The following is a 20546-nucleotide window of genomic DNA, read 5'->3' on the forward strand; positions in this document are numbered from 1 at the left end:
AATTGATTTGAATAATTTGGAATACATTTGGAAAACCTAATACGACTGTGAAAACTATTTTGACCAGAAATGAAGTTATTTTGCCGACTAATAATTTAATGGTTTTAATGAAATAAAATCAGTTTTGAAGAACATATTTTTCTAATTATTATAAATAAAGTTGATTGAATGAAATGTGAGCAAGGTGTAAAAACGTATTTTATATTATAACAATATTGTGAAAATGAGAACATAAAGAAATCCATAGAATATTTAATAATAGTAGATTCAATATGTAAATTTGTCAAACACATTAAGGCTTGAGTTTATCAGTTTTGAGGTTGTCAAATGCATATGCATTTTGAAGACAATTGAACATGTAGAGATCACATAACGTTGAAGGGAGTTTATGCCTACACAAAAAGAAGGAAATGAGTCAAAAGTTTGGAACACAAAATTTGGTAATTTGAATTTCTGATTTTGATAACAAAAAGGTAATATTTTTTTGATTGTATTTATATCGCAAATCATTTCTTCTATGTTTGCAATCATAGCTAATATTTTTCATAAATTAATAAAGTATGAATTAGATTGGTTAAAATATTTTGAGTTACTCTATTATTTAGATCGTGATTCATAAATTTTTAATTTTGATTTATAAATTATACTTGTTGATAAGGACTAAAGTTTGAGATTCTAATATTTAACAATAGTTATAAATATATTTGTTGTTTGAGAAGATGGGTGTATTATTTTCATGGTGTAGAGATTAAGATAATATTTTGGTTAAAAGTATATTTACATTTAATCATTTTTTTTTTCCAGACTAATGAATTATTTTTAGAACAATGCAAGGGTCAAGTATCCTTGTCATTAATTGATTCAGATTTTAATATCAAAGCAGATAATGATAGAGGTATTTGACATATCATATTTGAAGGCTTGTGCAAATTTGGTATTATTGATGTCTGATAATTTTTTCTACAAGAGCTTTGTTTGGTATAAGAACTTTGAAGATGACTTATGTAGATTGTTTATTAATCGAATGTTTTGTATAGGAACAAAGTAACCCTCTAAAAAAAATTATTCATTTTAGTGATGAAAATGGGTGCTTCTAAAGATTCTATGTGATGCAAAGGTTTGGCTATGTGAAGTTGTCTATGCTATGCGACGCAAAGATTGGGCTCTTTGAAAATAAGTAAATGTTATTTGAGGCAGTTTGGCTATGTGAGGCCTAGTGTATGCCATGTGAGACACATTTGCTAAGTGAGGCATAATAAAAGGATTTGAGAAAGTGGTTTTTGACTCTGGGGGTTTTCCACTATAAATATGGTGTCCATTATCTAATTTTGTATACTTGTCTTATTGCTCATTTTATCTTACATCTTAAGCATACATGATTAATGATGTCAAAGTAATAATTGTGTATATACATAATTGGTTTGAAGTTGAAAAGTTTCATAGATTATTGGTTCACATCCCCACCCTCCTAGTGATCCTGACATTCCGACAAAAGCTTCATCAACATACTGACAAATGCTCTCTCTCTCTCTCTCTCACACACACACACACACACACACACACACACACACACACACACACACACACACACACACACACTCACACGCGCGCGCGCGCGCACGCACCTACCCATTCCACCCATACACATATCATGTAACTATTAGTAATGGAGCTCAATTACCTAAGATTGAATAGCTTTATAATATAAATTGTAGATTATTTTTTAGTAATTAAAGATGCGATTTACAATCTTTACAATTTTAAAATATGAAATATTATAATATATAATTAAATAAGACCTAAATTTAAATTTGAACTAGTGTAATTATAATAATAAAAAGAATTACTAATATTATAGAGGATTCTTCTTATTTTGTACAAAATAAGATAACAATTTTAATTTTTGAAGAATTTGTTTTAAAATAGAACAAATTTAACAACATAACCTTAGGATCTCAAAAAATTAGAATATAAATAAAAAAAATTAGTATTACATATAATTTTTTAATTTTAATTGAAAATTTAAAAATTTAAAAATTAAGAAAAGACATACTGACAAATCAATTTTAATTTATTTAATTCTTGTTTAGTATGTAATTTATCGAATTAGGGGAAGAGATCTAGTGCCACAGGTCTAATGACGTATCGTTATAGATACCTCCAATTAGCGTGGTTGCTAATTGGTCTATTTGTACCAAAAGTACTATTGTTTTGGTGAGCACTATTGGAAGGTGAACATAATAAGTATCAGACAAATGACACATTTCTACCAGTTTGCACTCCATGGCCTATGTTGCATTGTAGGAAGGGCCAGGGGCAACTTATATGCACCCATATCAAGTGTTAAATAGTCTAAAGGACTTATATTTTCATTGAAAATAGGTGCATATAAATTGCATTCCTCTTGTGCGCAGATGTTTTCTTCCCACATGTCTTGAATGGTTAAATTGAAGTAGTTGTATAATATGAAATAATAATATTAAATTTCTTATTAAATTAGTGTTATAATATTTTAAAGTAGATTGAAGTTTGAAATTATATATTAAGCTAGTAAAGGTAAATTCTATTTTTCTATTTCATAGTTATTATTAATATTTTATTTTATAAATATTAATAATTTTTTGAAAAGAAAATTTGTGTACAATTGAATTTTAAATTAAATTTATTAAATATATAATTCTAATATTATGTTTTTAAAATATTTTAATTTTTCATATTATGTAACTTAAATGTAAGTGAGTAATAAGAATTTATTATTAAATAAATTATATATTTTTTACACAAATCTATTTTAATACTTATAATAGAACTATAGACAACTTTTTAACTTCATTTTTTTCCTTATGCAAATTAATTTGGTATGTAATAAAATATAATTTGGTATAAAATTAATTAATAAAGTGTAATATTCAAGAACAAAAAATTTGATTTAGATTTTAGGAAAGAAAAAAAGTTTAATTTTAATAAATGTAAGAAATCACTAAAATTTGTCTAATATTTTTATAAGAATCATTTTTATATTTTATAGTATTTATATTTATATTTTATATAAATATAAACATATATTTTTATAATTAAATTAAAATAACTTAATTTTTTCATTTAACAATATCACATTTCTACAATCTATTTATAACGTGAATTTTATTTTAATTTTCACTTGAATGAAATTATTTTATAAAAGATGGATTTATTTTTTCTCAAGTCTAATTGGCAGGGAAGAACGCTGTAATGTCAGAACACTCCAATGTCAGGCAAGACGGAAAGACATGCGGGTACGAGACGACAACCGGGCAGAAGAGGGTGCAAAATAAACCGTAGCTGGTGCCCTCTTCCCCTACCATAATCTGCTAAACATAGAGTAACTAAACATCCTGAATGGCTTGACCAAGTGGGAACAGTTGAGCGTGAGGATGACGGAAGATATGTGGCAGGGAATAGAGAAGGCAAAAGTACTGGAATGAAAGTCTTTCGTGATATTTTTACAGGATTTGTCTGTCTTTTACGGCAGATGAAGCTCTTATGAATTAGAAACCATCCTAATTTAATGATAGACACTGGCTTACGCTTTTCATTTACATGTTTTTGTAGCGGATTCATTTTGTTTGAAAACTACCCAGAAGATTTTTTGCGCCCTTGACCCGATCATCATTTTATGTCTCAATTTCTCGGGAAATAGTCCTTTTAAAGGTTTAGGTTCTCCATGAAAGATTGTATTTAAAGTGCAGCCCTTCGATTCTTCATTAAGGCCATTGGTGGAGCTTACTGTGTTGCACATAGATTCCTCCACATAAGAGGCGAGTGCCTATATCTATTTTAATTGGATGCATTTTTTAATAATGAATATTGTTCTGAAATAAATGAAACCTAGATTGTTCTTGTGCCGCGAAAACTTTTTTCTTCTCCCCTTTTCCACGTGTTAATTTTGGTTTTCAAATATGTTTTGAGGTCTTCATGGGGTACTTTCAAATTAATTCTTGGGTTTACATGGGCTTGAATGGAATCAAATTAATCGCTGTTTGGGGATTTTACGGGTTTGAAATGAAAGAAAATCGTTATTGAATATTCAATGTCTCAATATCAAATCAAATTTATGAACGCAAGTATTATTTCGGTATTTGAGTGTTTGAAATGAAATCAGAATTGGTTTTGGGATACCCCAGGGTTTGAAATGAAAAGAGATTCCAAGTCTGACTAGGCGCCCGTTTTTACGGGTTTGGAGTTTTCACAAGGACGAAATTCTACGCTTTGAGTGGATATGCAAAGATTGGAAGGAAATTACTACTTTTCTGATTGTGTCACGTTGCCATTTTCTAAATCTGAGAAGAGATTTAGCAGAGATATCATGCGAGTTTTGTTTTGGGCAATAAGGATGGGAATCTTCTTCTAACTATTTCTTTAGTCGTGTTGATAAGAAAAACACACGAGCAAGTTATGTGTACTCTTTCTTAGTTGTCAAGATGCAAGATGTTGTCGCTTGGAAATTTATGAGATGAGCGAGGACTCAACTTAGTGATTTGTTTCAGACGATCAGCTATGCTGGCTGTCATAAGGTAGCGAACTATTAGATTTCCTTATCACAATATATCTTTTGTAATCCATTAAAAGGCCATATGTTGGTGACACCAATAATGGTCGCTTAGAGCTGTTGGGCTGTAGTGGTTTAACTTAGTATGCCCAAGGTGTTTTTGAAAAATTCACTATTTTGCTGAACAGTATTTACACCCTTGGGGTGACTTCCCAAATTTAGTGTTTACCTTAAGCTTGGGCTGCTCTTAAATGTTTTTGTGGTCTTGGTGATTGTATATTAGGCCAACAGCTGCAACATTTTCTTATTGGGGCTCCCAACAGGGATAAGTAGTCAATAACATAAGAAAAAGGACCTGTATAGGTAATGCTTAATTAAGAATCACTTCAGAAGATCTTCACTGACAAAATGTCCCAACAAATTTCATCCTAACTCTGCTAACGCATCAAAAAGTCGTGGAGTTGGAAGAGGATTAATTAAATTATTCACATTCAGTTAAAGAAATTAAGTTATTCACATTGTCTTGGCACATATACTCTTCAGGAATAGTTTGTTTACTGAGATTGTAAAAGGTTTGTACGATGTATCTGATTCAAGTGTAACATGAGAAACCGTACATTTTGTGCTGCTGAAAATGCATATCATCCTTGATAATCGTATAAGGCACGATTTAACACAATGAAAGTAAAGATTTCAATCTCAAATTGACCTTTATATTTCTTCAAACAAAACCTTCATACCTATTTCAATATCCAATGCCAAGAATGTCGTTGAGATACTTATATCGATGACTCTCCACTGTATATCTCCATTGGAGAGTCTCACTGTATATTCCCTTAAGGTTTACGTTGGTTCATTCAGAAAAGGATGGCATTGGGAACACATGCTGGAAAATCATTTTGAGTTGAACAGACACTATGCTCATCCAAGTGAATGATGGCCATCATTTTTCTTCTTTACAAGCTACTTTATTAGTACCTGAAAACTCAAAGCAACAATGCTCCAGGAAAACAATGTAGAATCAAGTTTGTATCCATGCAAAACCCAATTAGCAAGTAGTTTCACATAGCAAAACTGTCTAGCTTGGTTCAAAGCAAACCTCTCTCATTAAGTCACAATTAGTATTTTTTATTGATGCTTCTGAATTTTGATATATAAATAAGTAATAGATTGCACCTGTAAGCAACAGAAAAGAAGTAATATTGTTATAAGTAGTTTTAAATTTTGATCAAAGCATGGAAGTTCTGTTAAATCATTAAGATAAATTCTTCTAAGTTTTAGCGAATGAAAATTAATTAATATAGTTAACAGTAGCTTTTAAACTACTCACAATTAATAATTATCTTAAATTACTTAGTGAGGATTTTTTTTTCTATTTATCTTATATATTTATGAGGCTCAGTACCCTATCCATCCAATTTGAGCATGAGATCTCGATTTGAATAAGGATGCCCTCAACAATTACATCTACATAAAACATCGCAATAAGAGGACATCATTGTTTGAAAAGGGTTAAGCTATTAAAAGAATATGAAGAGTGCAGTGAAATCGGAGTGGTAATAAACCAGCCCCGTAAACCTTCATCCACTTCACCTTGGAGCTTAGTAGCAGTGTATGCTCTCAAAGGCAATGCAACCAGTTACCACCACCAAAAGACTAAAATTGAAATCCATGCCATCACATATGTAAGGTGTACTGGTTTAAGGAATAAATTTCAATCAGAATGGGTTCTTAACTTAAAGCTCCGAATCTTGGGGTTGCTTTGTCTTCCTCAAAATTCTAATTTTTGTTAACCTCTTTTGCACTGCTTTAAAAAAATTTATTCCCTTTTTGGCAATTCAGAGTACTTTATTGAAATATGCTGTTTAAATTCTTGCACAACAGTAGGTTTAATGATTAAGGTTAATTTGTACCACAGTCAACAATAATTGAGGGCATACCAAGTTGGTTTTTCAATTTAGCTTTTCTTCTGTGTATTATTTCCTTTTCAATTTTGTAAATACAAGAGAGGTTTATTTTTATTGGATCACTGACTTATAATACAAACAAGGAAGCATGGAATTGTTATTTTCTACAGAACAATTAGGATTCAAAACTAGGACCTCCTGTTAGCATGCTGGGGGTTTCTCTCTTTGTTGCCTTTTCACTTTGGAATGTAAGTTGTTCTTCCAAAAGAAATGTCTATAAGATATCTTAAATGTGATTGTAATTATTGGAAGTTCAGAAAATTATTGCAGCTCTGTAAATAACCAAGTTGACTAAAAGCATTAATTGGCACTGCCAGCCATTTGCTCTCTGCATTAACGGATGTTTCACAATATGATTTGGGAAGGTAAAGATTTACCTTCAGACCTTTAAATCTTCTGTTGTAAAGTAGTTCATTGCCACCAAAAAATGCATGTTCTAAACTGTTTTTATTTTTGTTTTATTATTATTATTTCTTTAATTGTATCCCATCTTTGGATGATGTTGTGACAAATCATCAAGGTATAAAGATGAAATCGTTTTTCATGCAGTTGCTATATTTTTTGCTTTTATCTGTATGAATATTACAAAAATTAAGTGAACTCATTTCTTGTTGAGTTGGACCACATGCAGGGTGGGGGGGGGGGGGCAGTTCATGTTTCAGCTGCATTTTTGGGTTGGCAAACCTTTTCTGACTGAAGTTTTAGTCTTTCAATTACCAAGTTTTTTATTTTATGAGACACAAAATATTTGGTCAGGATCAAAGCCTATTCCAACTGTTTAAAAAAATTAGCATTTTTCCCAAAAGAGAGATGCCTTAAACATATTCTGCGATGACATCAGCATGATGTCACATTCTACACTGCTGACCCTTCCAAGACCTAATTTTCCGTTAGGGACCTTATTTTTTCATTTAGGCATAATTTGGGCAGACATATTGGATTTTGGCAAATCAGATATTGTTGAAAAGTTGGTTTTGCATATTTCCAAGTGATGCAAGTTTCATCATTACATTTTATTGTTTGTATGGTTTATTGCTTGTTGATTACGTATCATTGATTTCTGCATTCAAGATTTTATAACTTTTTACCTTTGTCTGATTTATGTGATATTGACATTAGAGAGGTACTTCAGAGCTTTTGATATCTATCCATGCGATTTTTTCTGAATTTACATCAAGATATTTTAATCTTTTTTTTAATGATTTCACATTTGGTCAATTACTTGGACATTTTGTCACTTGGAAATGTTCTATTTGCACGAGATGAGCTCATTTGATTTGTTTTATATGCATTTAGGTTTTTGGTCTTTGGATTTAATCATTGAGCAAGTATTACACTTGTGAATTTTTTTGTTCATCCTTCTGTGATCATCCTGGAAAAGGATAATTATGAGGCTTGACGATATGACATCCTGGTAAATCTTAGGTGGCATAATCTTTTGCCTTATCTTTATGGACTCATACCAGAACCAAACACATTGGGCAGTAGATCAATTTGGAGTAATTTTATTGATCGTGTTTAGAATTTATTTGTTTTAGTGTTGATCATGACACTATGTTTGCTGTGAATTGGACATTGATTGTCCACACACACTTTGGAGTAGACTTCGAGAGATTCAAGGAGACCCTCATATTTCTTCATTTCGAAGGATATTGTTATAGATTGGCTCATTCCCCTTGATGCAGATTGTATACCTTTCTCTAATGGCACTCTAGAAGAGCTTGGGTATATTGCAAGTCTTGCATGTTTCAAGGGTTTAGAGGCTTTTTTCCTTGTTCCTACCCCTCATCTCAGGACTCGTCCCTATCTTCTGTTGTTTTTTATCAAATTAGTATTGTCACATCCATGCATCTATTGGTTTAGTGCAGTAGGTCATTCATCATCTTTTAGACAGCTAGCTGGGATTCATATCTATCAGACGTATCATCCTTGTTTTTGGAATCTCATATTGTAGATTTAGAGGATCATGACGAAGACGTATACCTCCTCTTTCGTAATAGCCACATTGTTGTTGTTAGTCCATAATCATTGTTTGTGAAGCTTGTTCTACATCCCTCTTCATAGGATTTTGGATTGACATCATCTCATTTCAACGTGTATATATTTGAGTAATTTTTAAAAGGAGCACACCATTTCGATTTGGATTCCCTATTCATCCAACTTATGGAAATGGCTCTCCAATCACTAGCAGATTGGTTTCTTACCAAGAGGAGAAATGCTGTTTGCAAGCAATGGATCATGTTTTATTTCAAAGTTTCTTCATCGACACAAGAGTTACTTCTTTATGGGGTGAATTCTTTGTCTCATTTTTTCTATCCTATTGGTGGAACATCTATTGTACCTTTATGATAGAAGCAATCCTTGTGGGGTCATGTCAAGTGCTCCTCCTTTCCTTCTTTTACTAGGTGCACATTTATTTCATCTTCTCTCTTATGGAGAAGTTTTTTCCTATTAGCGTTTCCCTTTTTCTCTGGTTATGAGAGATTCATTGTTTGTGCATGGGTACCTCATCAGGCTAGTCTACGCTTTTCCATGCATCCATTCATTGATTCATTATTGGGCTCTTTCATTGATTCATCATTGGGCTCTTAGCTATTCCCTAAGCTATACTTGGGGGGGGTGTTAAAGGTAAAATAGGTCGTTAGCTTAACTAACTAATTAATTAATTAGGTCCCCTTTTACTTCACTCACTTAAGCTGAACTTAGGAGTGTTTTTCTTTTCTAGTTCATGTTGTCGCATAGCATAGGATGAGAACGCTTGTAATGATCTAACTTTTAACTCACCTAGAGTTTAACTATCATTTTCTTTTATAAGCATTAAGTATTGTACATTATAATTTATATTCCTTTCAAATCAGATGCTTTCTGGATCAATTTTCTTCTCATTGCATGAGTACAAACATGGAGTTTTCTCTTTAGATGTGATAGGCATTTCGGTTGCAGGTAAGGCTGTGGCATTCATTATCAACTCCATCAATGTCCAACTCACACATCTTATGCTCGTCTTTTTGAGGGAATGGATGAGTAGCCTTTCAACTATAAAAGAACCTAAATTCCAAAATTTAACACTTTCAAGTTTTTCTTATGCTTGAAGTGGCATGGAGATGGTGAAAACAGTTTTAGCTGCAAGGAATCATCTTATCATTAGAGCTGGGAATAGTTTCTCATTTAGAGGCGTGCAAGTGAGTTTTGATACGAACCTCATCACCCAGGATACATTTAACTATAGCTATTTATTCTGTGCAATAATTGTTGAAAGAGATTCCATTCCTAATGACCTCTAACTCTTATTCCATATTTTTAAAAAAAAATTCAAGATATTTTACAATAACCTTTAATTATTTTAGCTTAGATTACTTACTTTTAGAGGGGCAAGGATCAAATATGATTGGGTCGATTATTTAAGTTTGAAATAAAGTTCCCCAAATCAGCCCGAAAAGATCTGAAGAGCTGTTTGATATGTTGTGATGTGGAGCCTAACCAGACTCGGAGGGGTTAATTTTTCCCCACTTTAATCAATGCAGTTTCCCCCCATATTTTTCTACAGGGGTTTGGGGGTAGTGTTTTGAAGATGGGGTCAAGGGGCAAGCACCCCATGCAGGGTCCTGAGGCCGAGCCCCCAAAAGCTCAAGCAACTTTATTATTGTAAAAGGCATCGACCGCTATTATTTTATTGGACAATTTATTCTAGCCCTAATTTTCTAAGTGGCAAAAATCTTGTATAAAATGGCTTAGGGTTAGAGATTTTATAGAGCGTGATGAGATAGTAGCTTTTTGCGGCGGTATTGAGCTGTAAGGGATTACAGATTGTAATCAGGTTGTAATCACTGGATAATAAAATATTGGACTTATTGTTTGGTGGATGTAGCCCAGGGATTGGGTGAACCATGTTAAATCATTGTGTGTTGTTTTCTCTTCTACGTGCATTATTATTTTCTGATATTGGATATATTTACATGTAATTGCTATTTCTGTCTCGTTAATCCTAACATGATATTGCTTCATTGAGTTAATTCTAATATCTACTCCATTTCCATAATAATAACAGGCTAATTACAAGCTCATCTGTAGTTTAGTAAGTTTAAAATGTTGTGCGAACTAGTGCAGATTTCAAATTAAATAATAGTTTTTGACTTTTCTGATTTCACTCATCTAGCTGCTATCAAGTTATGAGCAATCTGCTTCATATCCTCACTTAAGAAGTTTGGGACCGAACCACTGATTGATAATATCCTCCCTCTAGGTTGAAATATACTTTACCTTCTAAAAGTTTGTCACTGACCCTGAGAAAAAAACACTGAACTCAAACAGGATGTAAAGCTCCTCCAATCTTTGGCGCAAAAATAAATCGAGTTGTTCACAGAGAGTATCGAAGCTGGGTTATTTCTGGCAGCAGAAGGTATTGAATTTTGAGCCTTTTGGGAAAGCTTAATATAAAAGTTGTAGAGAGAACGGGACTGCATAAGGGACAAGCTCACCAAGCCTGTCTCAGCAAAAAATCTCAAGTCTTAGAGAAGCTAATATGCAGAAGGTGGCATATTTTTATTGGAACTCCCAATATGGCATGCCAATAATTCTCAGCATCCACTCATAGTGAGTGGCAATGGCTGAAGAAGTTCCAGTTCTGAATCAAGCTATAAACACCAATACTATTGCCTATATGCAATAAAGAAAAGCACATTACTATAGAAAAAATTTATGAAAATTTTAAACTTGTGATACTCAGCTCATTAAATTATTAGAGATGGTCTGTTCTTAGCATTGTCAAACAAAAATGACCAGTCTTCTCCAAGCCAACAATTTAAGCAGAGAAGAAACTTGTATTGATTTCACATGAGAATTACTGATAAGATATTTTTCTATTCACGACAGGTCCTACAAAAATCGTGATTATGGTTACCTTGAGATAGTTTTTCTCTCATTATTTTCATCATTTTGCTATCGAGTATGGAAGTGTGAGAAAGTGTTAGTGGGGAGTGGTGACCTTATAACTGAGCTTAATGTGAATTCATCACAAGTTCATCTACTTTCTTTATTGGGATTAGCGTCCACCTAGATATTACTATGTTAGGGATGTGGCGAAGAACCTACATATCCACCCTGCATCAAACTCCCCTCCTATTTGCCCATTGCCCCAGTATTCTGTGAAATGAGGCATGTTCTCCCAGTCTTCTGATGCCATCAAATATTCCACTCATAGAGATAGATTTCCAAATGGTAGTATTCAGTTTGCTAAATCTGACCTTGAATTGTCAATTATAATTGCAGATATGTGTTGATGGTTTTTTATAGCCATTCTTATAAGAATGTAGGTGCGATAAAAATTGCATAAATAAATATGGTAAAGATGCTATGCAAAGTTGGATAAATTCAGCCATAAAATTGAGATACTTTTTGCAGGTTAAGATAAGGAACTTAAAGATGCCAGATCTACAGTCAGCAGTTAATGACTTTGTGGTCAAACTTAAGCGACGGTAATTGTCTGCTCATTTTTGGATAAGAAAATAAAATGAATATTGTTTTCAAAGAATGAAGATGCTTTAGAAGTAAATCTTCATCTGAATCTGATCTCAGGTTCTCTTTTGACCTGGGGGGTTTATAAACAAATCAGGCAGGTTGAAGGTTCACAGGCTAGTGCCAGAGAAACTGCAGTTCTACTTAGGTCAGTTATTTGTCAACAACGCGTACCACATTCTAATCAGGCTGCATCCCTTATTCAAGCAGTAAGATCAGTGGGCGTGCAACTCATTGCTGCTAATCCCGTCGGTTTGTTTACATTTCTCTCAGCTCATGTTTTGAGGACATATAAAGAGTAAGACTAATTTACATATTAACAAAGTGCCTATACATGGGTATAAAACATTTATGATTAGCTACTTTCGTGGCTTAATTTGCAAACAAGATATTTATCTGCATCTTATATCTCTGTAAATTATTCTAAGAATCTTTCTATTTGGAAAATATGACAGAGCTAGCTATTGGGAACATCGTGAGACGTGTATTACATCTTATTCGTGATGAGGATGTAGCTTTGGCAACAACAGATGTTAAGGGCTTAGACATTTCTGTTGACAGTGATGATGAAGATGACACTCAACATGAAAACCCATCACAGCTATCTGCTGCTGCTCTGGCTGCGGCAAATAGGAGTACATTACAAGCTCCTTCCCTACATAATCTTCTTGAATCTATTCCTGGACCACAAGTTGCTTCTTCTACAGGTTCTTCCGGAGGTGACTCTGAAGGAAAAAGCAAATGTGAGAGTTTATTTCATGAGATTAATTTTTTTGTCGTTGTGAGAATTCTTTAGCAAAGAAAGCTTGTTTTTTGCAAAGAAAAAATATAAATCCACTTAGATATTGCAAATTCATTGGATTGGTTCAGTGTTTGAGCAGTTTTTTAAAATTTGGCAGATTTTGCATACTACTTTAATTAATAGTATCTATTGCAGCTGCTGACAAAAACTCAAAAAGCTGGAAACTAAAACATGGTGTAATTGAGGCCGTCAATGAATTGATTGAAGAAATTGATAACTGTTACTCTCAGATTGCAGAGCAAGCATTGGAACATATTCATCAGAAGTATGAGCGTTGTTTCCATTCAGTTTACATTTTTTCAATGAAAATTTTAGATGGGTACTGTTACCAGTAGATATAGAATTCTGGCAAATAAGTTATTAAAGTTTGTATCATTTATTAATATCTAGGACACCCATTGATTCCTGATATTCTACCAGCAGCCTCTCTTTTTGAGTCTTGGCCTCACAGGTCGAAGTCGCATCCTTTTCCTAGGTGCCCAAAATTCATGATTAGTTGGTCTTCCAGTGGAAGTAACTAAGGATCTTAGTGCTTATGTGTTATTTTCTATGTTTGCCACAGATAGATCTATTGAAGGTAAGGTATCAGTGGAGGAGTCCCTATCTAAATCCTGTTGTCATTGGTGTAGTTTAACAGTGTTCTTGCTGCCCCAAATAAAGCCCCAATTATCTGGTAGAAATCGACTCCCAATAATATTATTGCTTCTTTCATTAACCAGCAAAAGAAAAGAGTTATTTGGAGATTTTGTTGTTCAATCTTCTGTTACTTTATTCGCAAGCAGCAAAAGTAATCTTTTATCAAGTAGTGAGCATTACCTGTAATCTGGATCTCTTTCCTCTTCTCCTTATGCTTAAGCCCGATAATAAATAATCCCTTGTTTTGTCAAGGCAAGTTTTTTAGTAGTTGTGCCATTCATTCATCTTTTTTAATAGTTCGGGCACCATGTTAACTGGAAGCTAAGAACACTACTAAATGTTAGGACACATTTTAATCTCCTCCCATGCGAATTTAACATCAATTTTTTAGATGATATTTATTTCAAAACTGCCAGCATTTATTCTTGGGTGATTTATTTAAGCTCGTCTCTTGTCAGCCAGAAATGTGACATTCTAATTTCCTTAGGAAGGTAAAAAGGTTTGTGTGCTAGAAATTATGCATGTAGACAAATTGAAATAATTGATAATGTTATTAGATTTAATGATAACTAAATCTTTGGTTTATGTTTTTCTGATTATAATTTATACAAGAGCTCCAGGTAATTTGCTATTTCTGGATTTATATCTGAAAATAAAAATGTTAGATCAATGTCTGTATTTTCTGCAATTCGTTATACTGTGGTTTAATGTTAAACAAAGTACTTTTTTTTTATTGGTAAACGGCCAAAGCCTAGAGTATTTATTTTTATTTTTATGGATATTAATTATTATCATGTGTTAAGCTTAAGTAGACTCGAACCCAAGACCTCCCAGATGAGAGGCTCACAATTTACCGTTGTTAAACAAGGTACTTTATTAGTATTTGTAGAATGCATTTCTTTCACAGCTGATAATTGAAATCCTATGTGGCATTTAGTGAGGTGATATTAACTCTAGCACACTCAAAGGCTGTGATGAAGTTCCTTTGTGAGGCCAAGAAAAAGAGATCTTTTCAAGTATTTGTTGCAGAAGGTGCTCCAAGGTATGAACTCGATATTTTAAAGCTTCCAATTCTATGTATATTTCTTATGTCAATAGATAACCCAAGGATGCATCCTTTGGTCTGGATTGATGTTCCAAATGATCAAGATGTTCTAGTGACAGGAGGATTGGAACATTTCATCACCTGGTAAGCATTCCCCAACCTCTAAAATTTTTGGGGCACCACCTTAGCGAATCCCCGTCCCGTTTTGCTTGTTTTGGGCATGTGCTGATGTCCACAGATGCATGTTGATGTCCTTTTGACAATTTCATTACTCTCGAGATTCAACTGTCTCAGGGATGTCTGGACATCACTGTTGAACAGGTATAAAAAAATAAACAATAAAACAAAGGGTGAATGAATCGTGATCATTTGGCAGTTTGACTTCCAATTTCCAATTTTAAACTCAGACATGTAGTTGATAATTATCAATGAATGATAATCATATTGCAATTCATTTTAATTTTGTTCACACGCATTGGTGTAAGTTATAATTGTAATACTGGCATTCCATATATCAATCAAAGTTTTGAATTTCTGTTCCTTTGTATTGTTACAACCTCAATTAATGTCAGATCATGCATATAATTTAATTTCAGTTTCTTTCACTTCATTTATGGTATTTATATGTAGAATTTGTAATTTGTTTGAAAAATATAATCTAGCTGCCCTGCTGTTGTCCACATGCCCAGAAAAAATATTTTTGTAGAAACATGTTCCCCTGTCCTGAAATCTCAGAGCGCCCAGAAAATTTTCATTGTAGAAACATGTTCCTGCCATGAAAACTCAGAGGAATGCTGCATTATGACTTTTCATGTTTGACTAACTGTTCTGGCAAATAACATTTGGTTGAGTGCTGCAGATATCAAGGGCATGCTCTTGCTAAAGAACTAGTTGCAAAAGATTTACAAACAACTGTAATTACAGATTCAGCAGTCTTTGCTATGATATCGCGTGTGAATATGGTTAGTAATAATTACTTATTACATTTCAATAAATGGAGTTACATTTTGCTAGTGTCATTTACCATATCAATTTTGATGTGAAGGTTATAGTAGGTGCTCATGCGGTCCTGGCAAATGGTGGAGTGATTGCACCAGCAGGACTGCATATGGTTGCACTAGCAGCACACAGACATGCTGTTCCATTTGTTGTACTAGCTGGTACACACAAGGTGAGGCTGTATGCAATAAGCATAACAAACCTAATCATGCAGTTAATCTGTAGATTATATTACTTTTTGAGATGTCATCTTGCTAACTAGTTGCAGACATTTAACCCTCCATAGAAGAGTATATCAAAAGGCTGACAGATGCTCCGAAATGAGGTAGTGTATCCAATTAGTGCTTGTGTAAATATCAACTCGCTCAAATAGAAAGCAAGAAACAATTGTGAGTAACGATCATGATACACTCTATAACCATTCAATAATATGTTATTGCACAAAATGTAAAAATATATATAGAATGAGATGTAGCAGCACAAGAAGGAAGGTGAGTTTCTGGGAAGATTCTGGATTTGACTGCATAGATATTTTGTCCATCAACTTTTTGGATCATAGGTCGTGAGCTAGAGAATAGAAATGGAAGACCACTCACTAAATAGAGGGGGGAGTGAGGTGATATGGGTACCAAGGCACAATTAGCGCAGGGCACAGAAATGATATATATATATATAGACCCCCAATTGATCTACTGACTAGACATGTTGCACATGTCGAAGAGGTCTTCATCAATTGTGTACGAACAGGATACAGGTCATAGGTCAGCAGGATGAAGTGAGCTAGAAAACAGAAATGGATAGATAAATGGCAGACCACTCACTAAATGGTGGGGGGGGGGGGGGGGGGAGGGAGGAAGTGAGGTGATGTGGGTACCAAGGCACAATTAGCGCAGGGCACAGAAGTGTCTAAACACAAAATGAAAGCCAGAAATATATATATAGACCCCCAATTGATCTACTGACTAGCCATGTTGCACATGTTGAAGAGGTCTACATCGATTTTGTACGAACATGATACAGGTCCAAAGGCGGGGTCAGATGGGGTTTAGCCAATGGAGATATTGATTCTTCTAGGAACCAATGGCGCATCAACTGTGTCGGCAGCGACCCCCAAAAGTGTCCAAAAAATATTGCCATGTGTCTGTTCAAACTTGGAACTTTTTTTTGTCTTTCGATCTTTCAATATTAAAGCATTCAAGAACTGGAATTCTGAAAATTGGTATAGCTTGATGGTCTAGTTCTGGTATATATTGAATTTTGGGTCTATGATTATCCTCTTTCATATGATCCAAATTAACTATGCGTTGAAAAAAAAATCTATTTAGATCTATTTATAGAAGGTTTTATCCTATATATATGTATCTATAGAGGGAGAGACACACACAAACACAAGCTAACAAAGGTGATGAACGTGAGAACAAATATAATGGGATAGGTGAAAAGAGAGAAATATAGATGCAATGAAAAGAGAAAAGAATGTATGAACTAGTAACTAAGCAGATCTAAACATATGCATCCTAACACAAGACAATTTGGAGAAAGAAACTCATCAAGTCCACATACATTGTGAATATACCAGAGTACATAAGCATACAACATTCCAAGGTCCAAGGATGAAGGTAAATGAATGTGCCTATATATCTTTATAAATATTTAAGAATGAATTTATATATGGAGAATACACGACATTTTCTAAGTTTCATGGTGCTGTGCAGTTTGCATAAGTGAGCAATTTTTTGGTTATCATGTTGTGCACCTTGTCTAGAGACACACAAATATTGTTTATGCACAAACTTAAATCCCACATTAAAGATATCACATAGTTTTCATAATGATCAGATGCAGAAAACTTTAGAAAAAGTGCTAAGCATGGATGACGAAGGTTGCGATGGATTAAGCATGTTTAATAAATTTTGGAAATGTTTAGTTTCTTTAGAGTAGCTCTTGAAACTAGCTTAGTAAAAATAGTGTTGCATCTCTTTTGTAGTTTTATCAAATGTATTTTACCATTACCCACTAGCTATTTCTTGAAACTAGCTTAGTAAAAATAGTGTTGCATCTCTTTTGTAGTTTTATCAAATGTATTTTACCATTACCCACTAGCTATGGACTATGAATTTAAAGACTTATTTTCATTTTTCTACATAACACCAAAATGCAAAAATTGAAACCCTATAATGTTGTGTCTATTTAGTTGATTGAGACATCACATCTGTTACCTACATCCTTATGTAACGATTCAAGTATCTTTTTTATTAATATATTGCCATCAGGATTTAACTGTGTAGTTTTAGAGTCAAGCTCATTGACCCATGTTTCATGAGTAGTGACTCACATGAATCTATCTCTCATGAGAATAAATGGAACACTTAGCACTCATTGGATCTAGATGATGCTCATAGAGGTGAAGTAAGACTCTGAAATTTGATGGCAGCAACTGCCTGCATTCTTTTTTAATTTGTTCATCTATCATTATCTTGCAGATGAGACTTCCACAGAATCATAAAAATAGTTTTTAACTGAGTAATCTATATCAGCATCCAGCTTTTATACAAATATTACAATTGTTTCAATTCCTTTTGCAGCTATGTCCTTTGTATCCGCACAATCCAGAGGTTTTACTTAATGACCTCAAATCACCATCAGAATTGCTGGACTATGGAGAATTTTCTGACTGCATGGATGGTGGAACTGGGAATTCAAGATTGCATGTAGTCAATCCAGCATTCGACTATGTTCCACCACAGCTTGTGAGCCTTTTCATCACTGATACGTAAGTTTCAATGTTTTCAGTTAGGGCCTCGGAATTATGCTCTCTCCTTTCTTTTTACTGGCAATCTGAATTGGGGTCTGATCTACGGAATTACAAAAGTCTTTAAGTTGTAGATTTTTAATCTCTAAGTAGCATATAAAGTTAATATAGATTGTGCAAATCTTAAATTGCTTAATCTCTGCCTTATGTTGTGCAGTGGAGGACACAACCCTTCATACATGTATAGATTGTTAGCAGATTATTACACTCCTGATGACTACGTTCTCCAACAGCCTTTAAAGACTGGATAGTGATGCAGATTGTGTATCTTCACATTTGCTTGATAATTTTAATTTTGCATAGACCTAGTCTTATTAATTAAATCTATCCTCTTGATTAGTTTCTGTCTTTGCCAGAAATAGATGGTCTAGTTTCTGAAATTGCATTTTATTTGCAAATATTAATACTTATTGGCAACCGAAAAAGATTTAAATTATGGCCATGTGAAAATGGTAAGGGAGGACAGGGTAAATGTGATAACGATTGTTCTTTCTGCCAATTAATACGGTGTGCTATCAAGTTTGGTGTTTATTTAAGTTGAAATTTTTAATCAATTTCTGGTATTTTTTAATGTTAAATCCCTCACATCTTTTGAATGTTAGGAATGTGGAGTTTGACAATTATGAAATTATAGAGTTTAGTGATTCCTCTTCCTCAAATGGATGATGATGGATTATTGAAAGTGATCTGAAATTTTGATGCAAAAAAAACCCTTATAGTTTACTCCAAAAACATTCTCATTCATTGTAGTCTAGATTACATGGGTACATGTATCCACACCCATGGGACACATATCCACATACCCAAGTTCTAGCTACACATACCCTAAGTACTTCATACTTAGTTGAGAGCCTCATACTTAAGGACCTTGATTAAGATTTTTTATTTTGTTTCTGGTTTTTGTTTGCGTATTAGCTGCTTGTTTATCAAGCTTGATTCATTACGTAATCAGTTTGAAACTTTGATACAATATTGATCAACAATTAACTTTATCATTGTTCAAGTAAGAAGTTTATCATTTACAATTTGTCGTTATATGATTTATGATCATTATGTTCATGTTTAATTTTTAAAATCCGTCTCTCTTATGCATCCAAACATTTATCATATATTGTTACAACAAACATATTGCAAATTTGAATTGAAACAAATACATTACATTTGCACACTTTATCACTATTCTTGTCTTGGAAAGCCATTGTCATGACTCATAATTTTAAATTTTCTATAAATATTAAATTATTATTTTTAAAGAGTGTTTGACATGCTCAAGTACCCGTCCCTATTTTGAAAAATAGTCATATTCTTACCTATACCCTAAGTACTCAATTACGCCGTCCTGTGCAACCTTGATTTAAGGTGTAGTGGACCATGGAAAAATCATCTTATCGAAAACATGGATACACAAAAAACTTAGTTTGTTCTGAAAGCATTCTAACTCATTGTTATGGACTGTCATAGTATTCATTAATTTCATCTATAAAATTTGAATTTTGGTAAATTTTTACTCTTGCCAAACTTATCTAAATTTTACAATAGTTAATATAATTTTTTCCCATATTAAATATGAGTAAATAATCAAGGAACAATTTTGATACAAACTTACAACTTATACCATAGCATACCCTTATACCAATACCAGTTTACTATGGCTCACATTTGAGTTGATATTATATACATATTTATGAGCATGTCTTTCCCAAAACTTACACAAACATATTACAAAAAGATAAGACAAATAATGCCAATTTGAACTAGGTTGTCCATGGTAGAGGACCATTAGCCCATTTGAGCCTAAGTTTGTCTCTAATCTCATTGTATGAATTGGGCATCCATTCTTCCTAGGGAAATGTTGGTGGAGGTGGAGGGGTGTCAATCACGACGTTAGAAGAGTTGGTGTTGATGGGAGGCACAAAAGATAATGGTTGAGGAACATCTATGGTAGGTGCATTGGCTAGGGCTTTTACAACCTTCTTCTTTGTGATCTGTTCAAGAAACTTGCTTCAAAGTGCGGTCAAAATTGAACTCTACCTTTTCATTCATTGATAATTCATATGGCACTCCTTCCCTTCTTAAGACAGAGACGTTCATTGAGGACCTTTGACAACTTATGCTCCTTAACTTGCAAAATCATGGTAACTTGGACAAAGATGTAGTAAACGAGTCACCACAAAGACTCAGTAAGAATCCTAACTCTACCCAAAAATATATCCACATTCCTAAACTTCCAGATGTGCCATAGA

The 20546-nt window shown here is 33.5% G+C and overlaps 1 protein-coding gene across 7 annotated transcripts; it reads left to right on the forward strand.

Annotated features, from left to right (window-relative positions):
* Positions 1–3163: 3163 nt before the first annotated feature.
* On the forward strand, positions 3164–18857 carry LOC149543617 (uncharacterized). Of its 7 annotated transcripts, none has more exons than XM_089798409.1 (11): positions 3510–6683; positions 6813–6860; positions 11896–11969; positions 12107–12261; positions 12465–12752; positions 12947–13076; positions 14385–14489; positions 15352–15454; positions 15538–15663; positions 18077–18264; positions 18461–18857. In XM_089798409.1, the coding sequence occupies exons 3-11, from the start codon at positions 11917–11919 to the stop codon at positions 18552–18554; spliced, it is 1242 nt and encodes a 413-aa protein (XP_089654535.1). In that variant the 5' UTR covers positions 3510–6683; positions 6813–6860; positions 11896–11916; the 3' UTR covers positions 18555–18857. The 7 variants fall into 7 exon arrangements, with proteins under 7 accessions (XP_089654530.1, XP_089654535.1, XP_089654531.1 ...); XM_089798406.1 differs by having other exon boundaries at positions 5488–6683; positions 12070–12261; XM_089798404.1 differs by lacking the exons at positions 3510–6683; positions 6813–6860 and adding an exon at positions 3164–3452.
* Positions 18858–20546: the final 1689 nt, after the last annotated feature.

The sequence above is a fragment of the Cupressus sempervirens genome, chromosome 8 (genome assembly GCF_028749045.1).
Source record: "Cupressus sempervirens isolate cs-2001-9-10 chromosome 8, ASM2874904v1, whole genome shotgun sequence".
Lineage (NCBI taxonomy): Eukaryota > Viridiplantae > Streptophyta > Pinopsida > Cupressales > Cupressaceae > Cupressus > Cupressus sempervirens.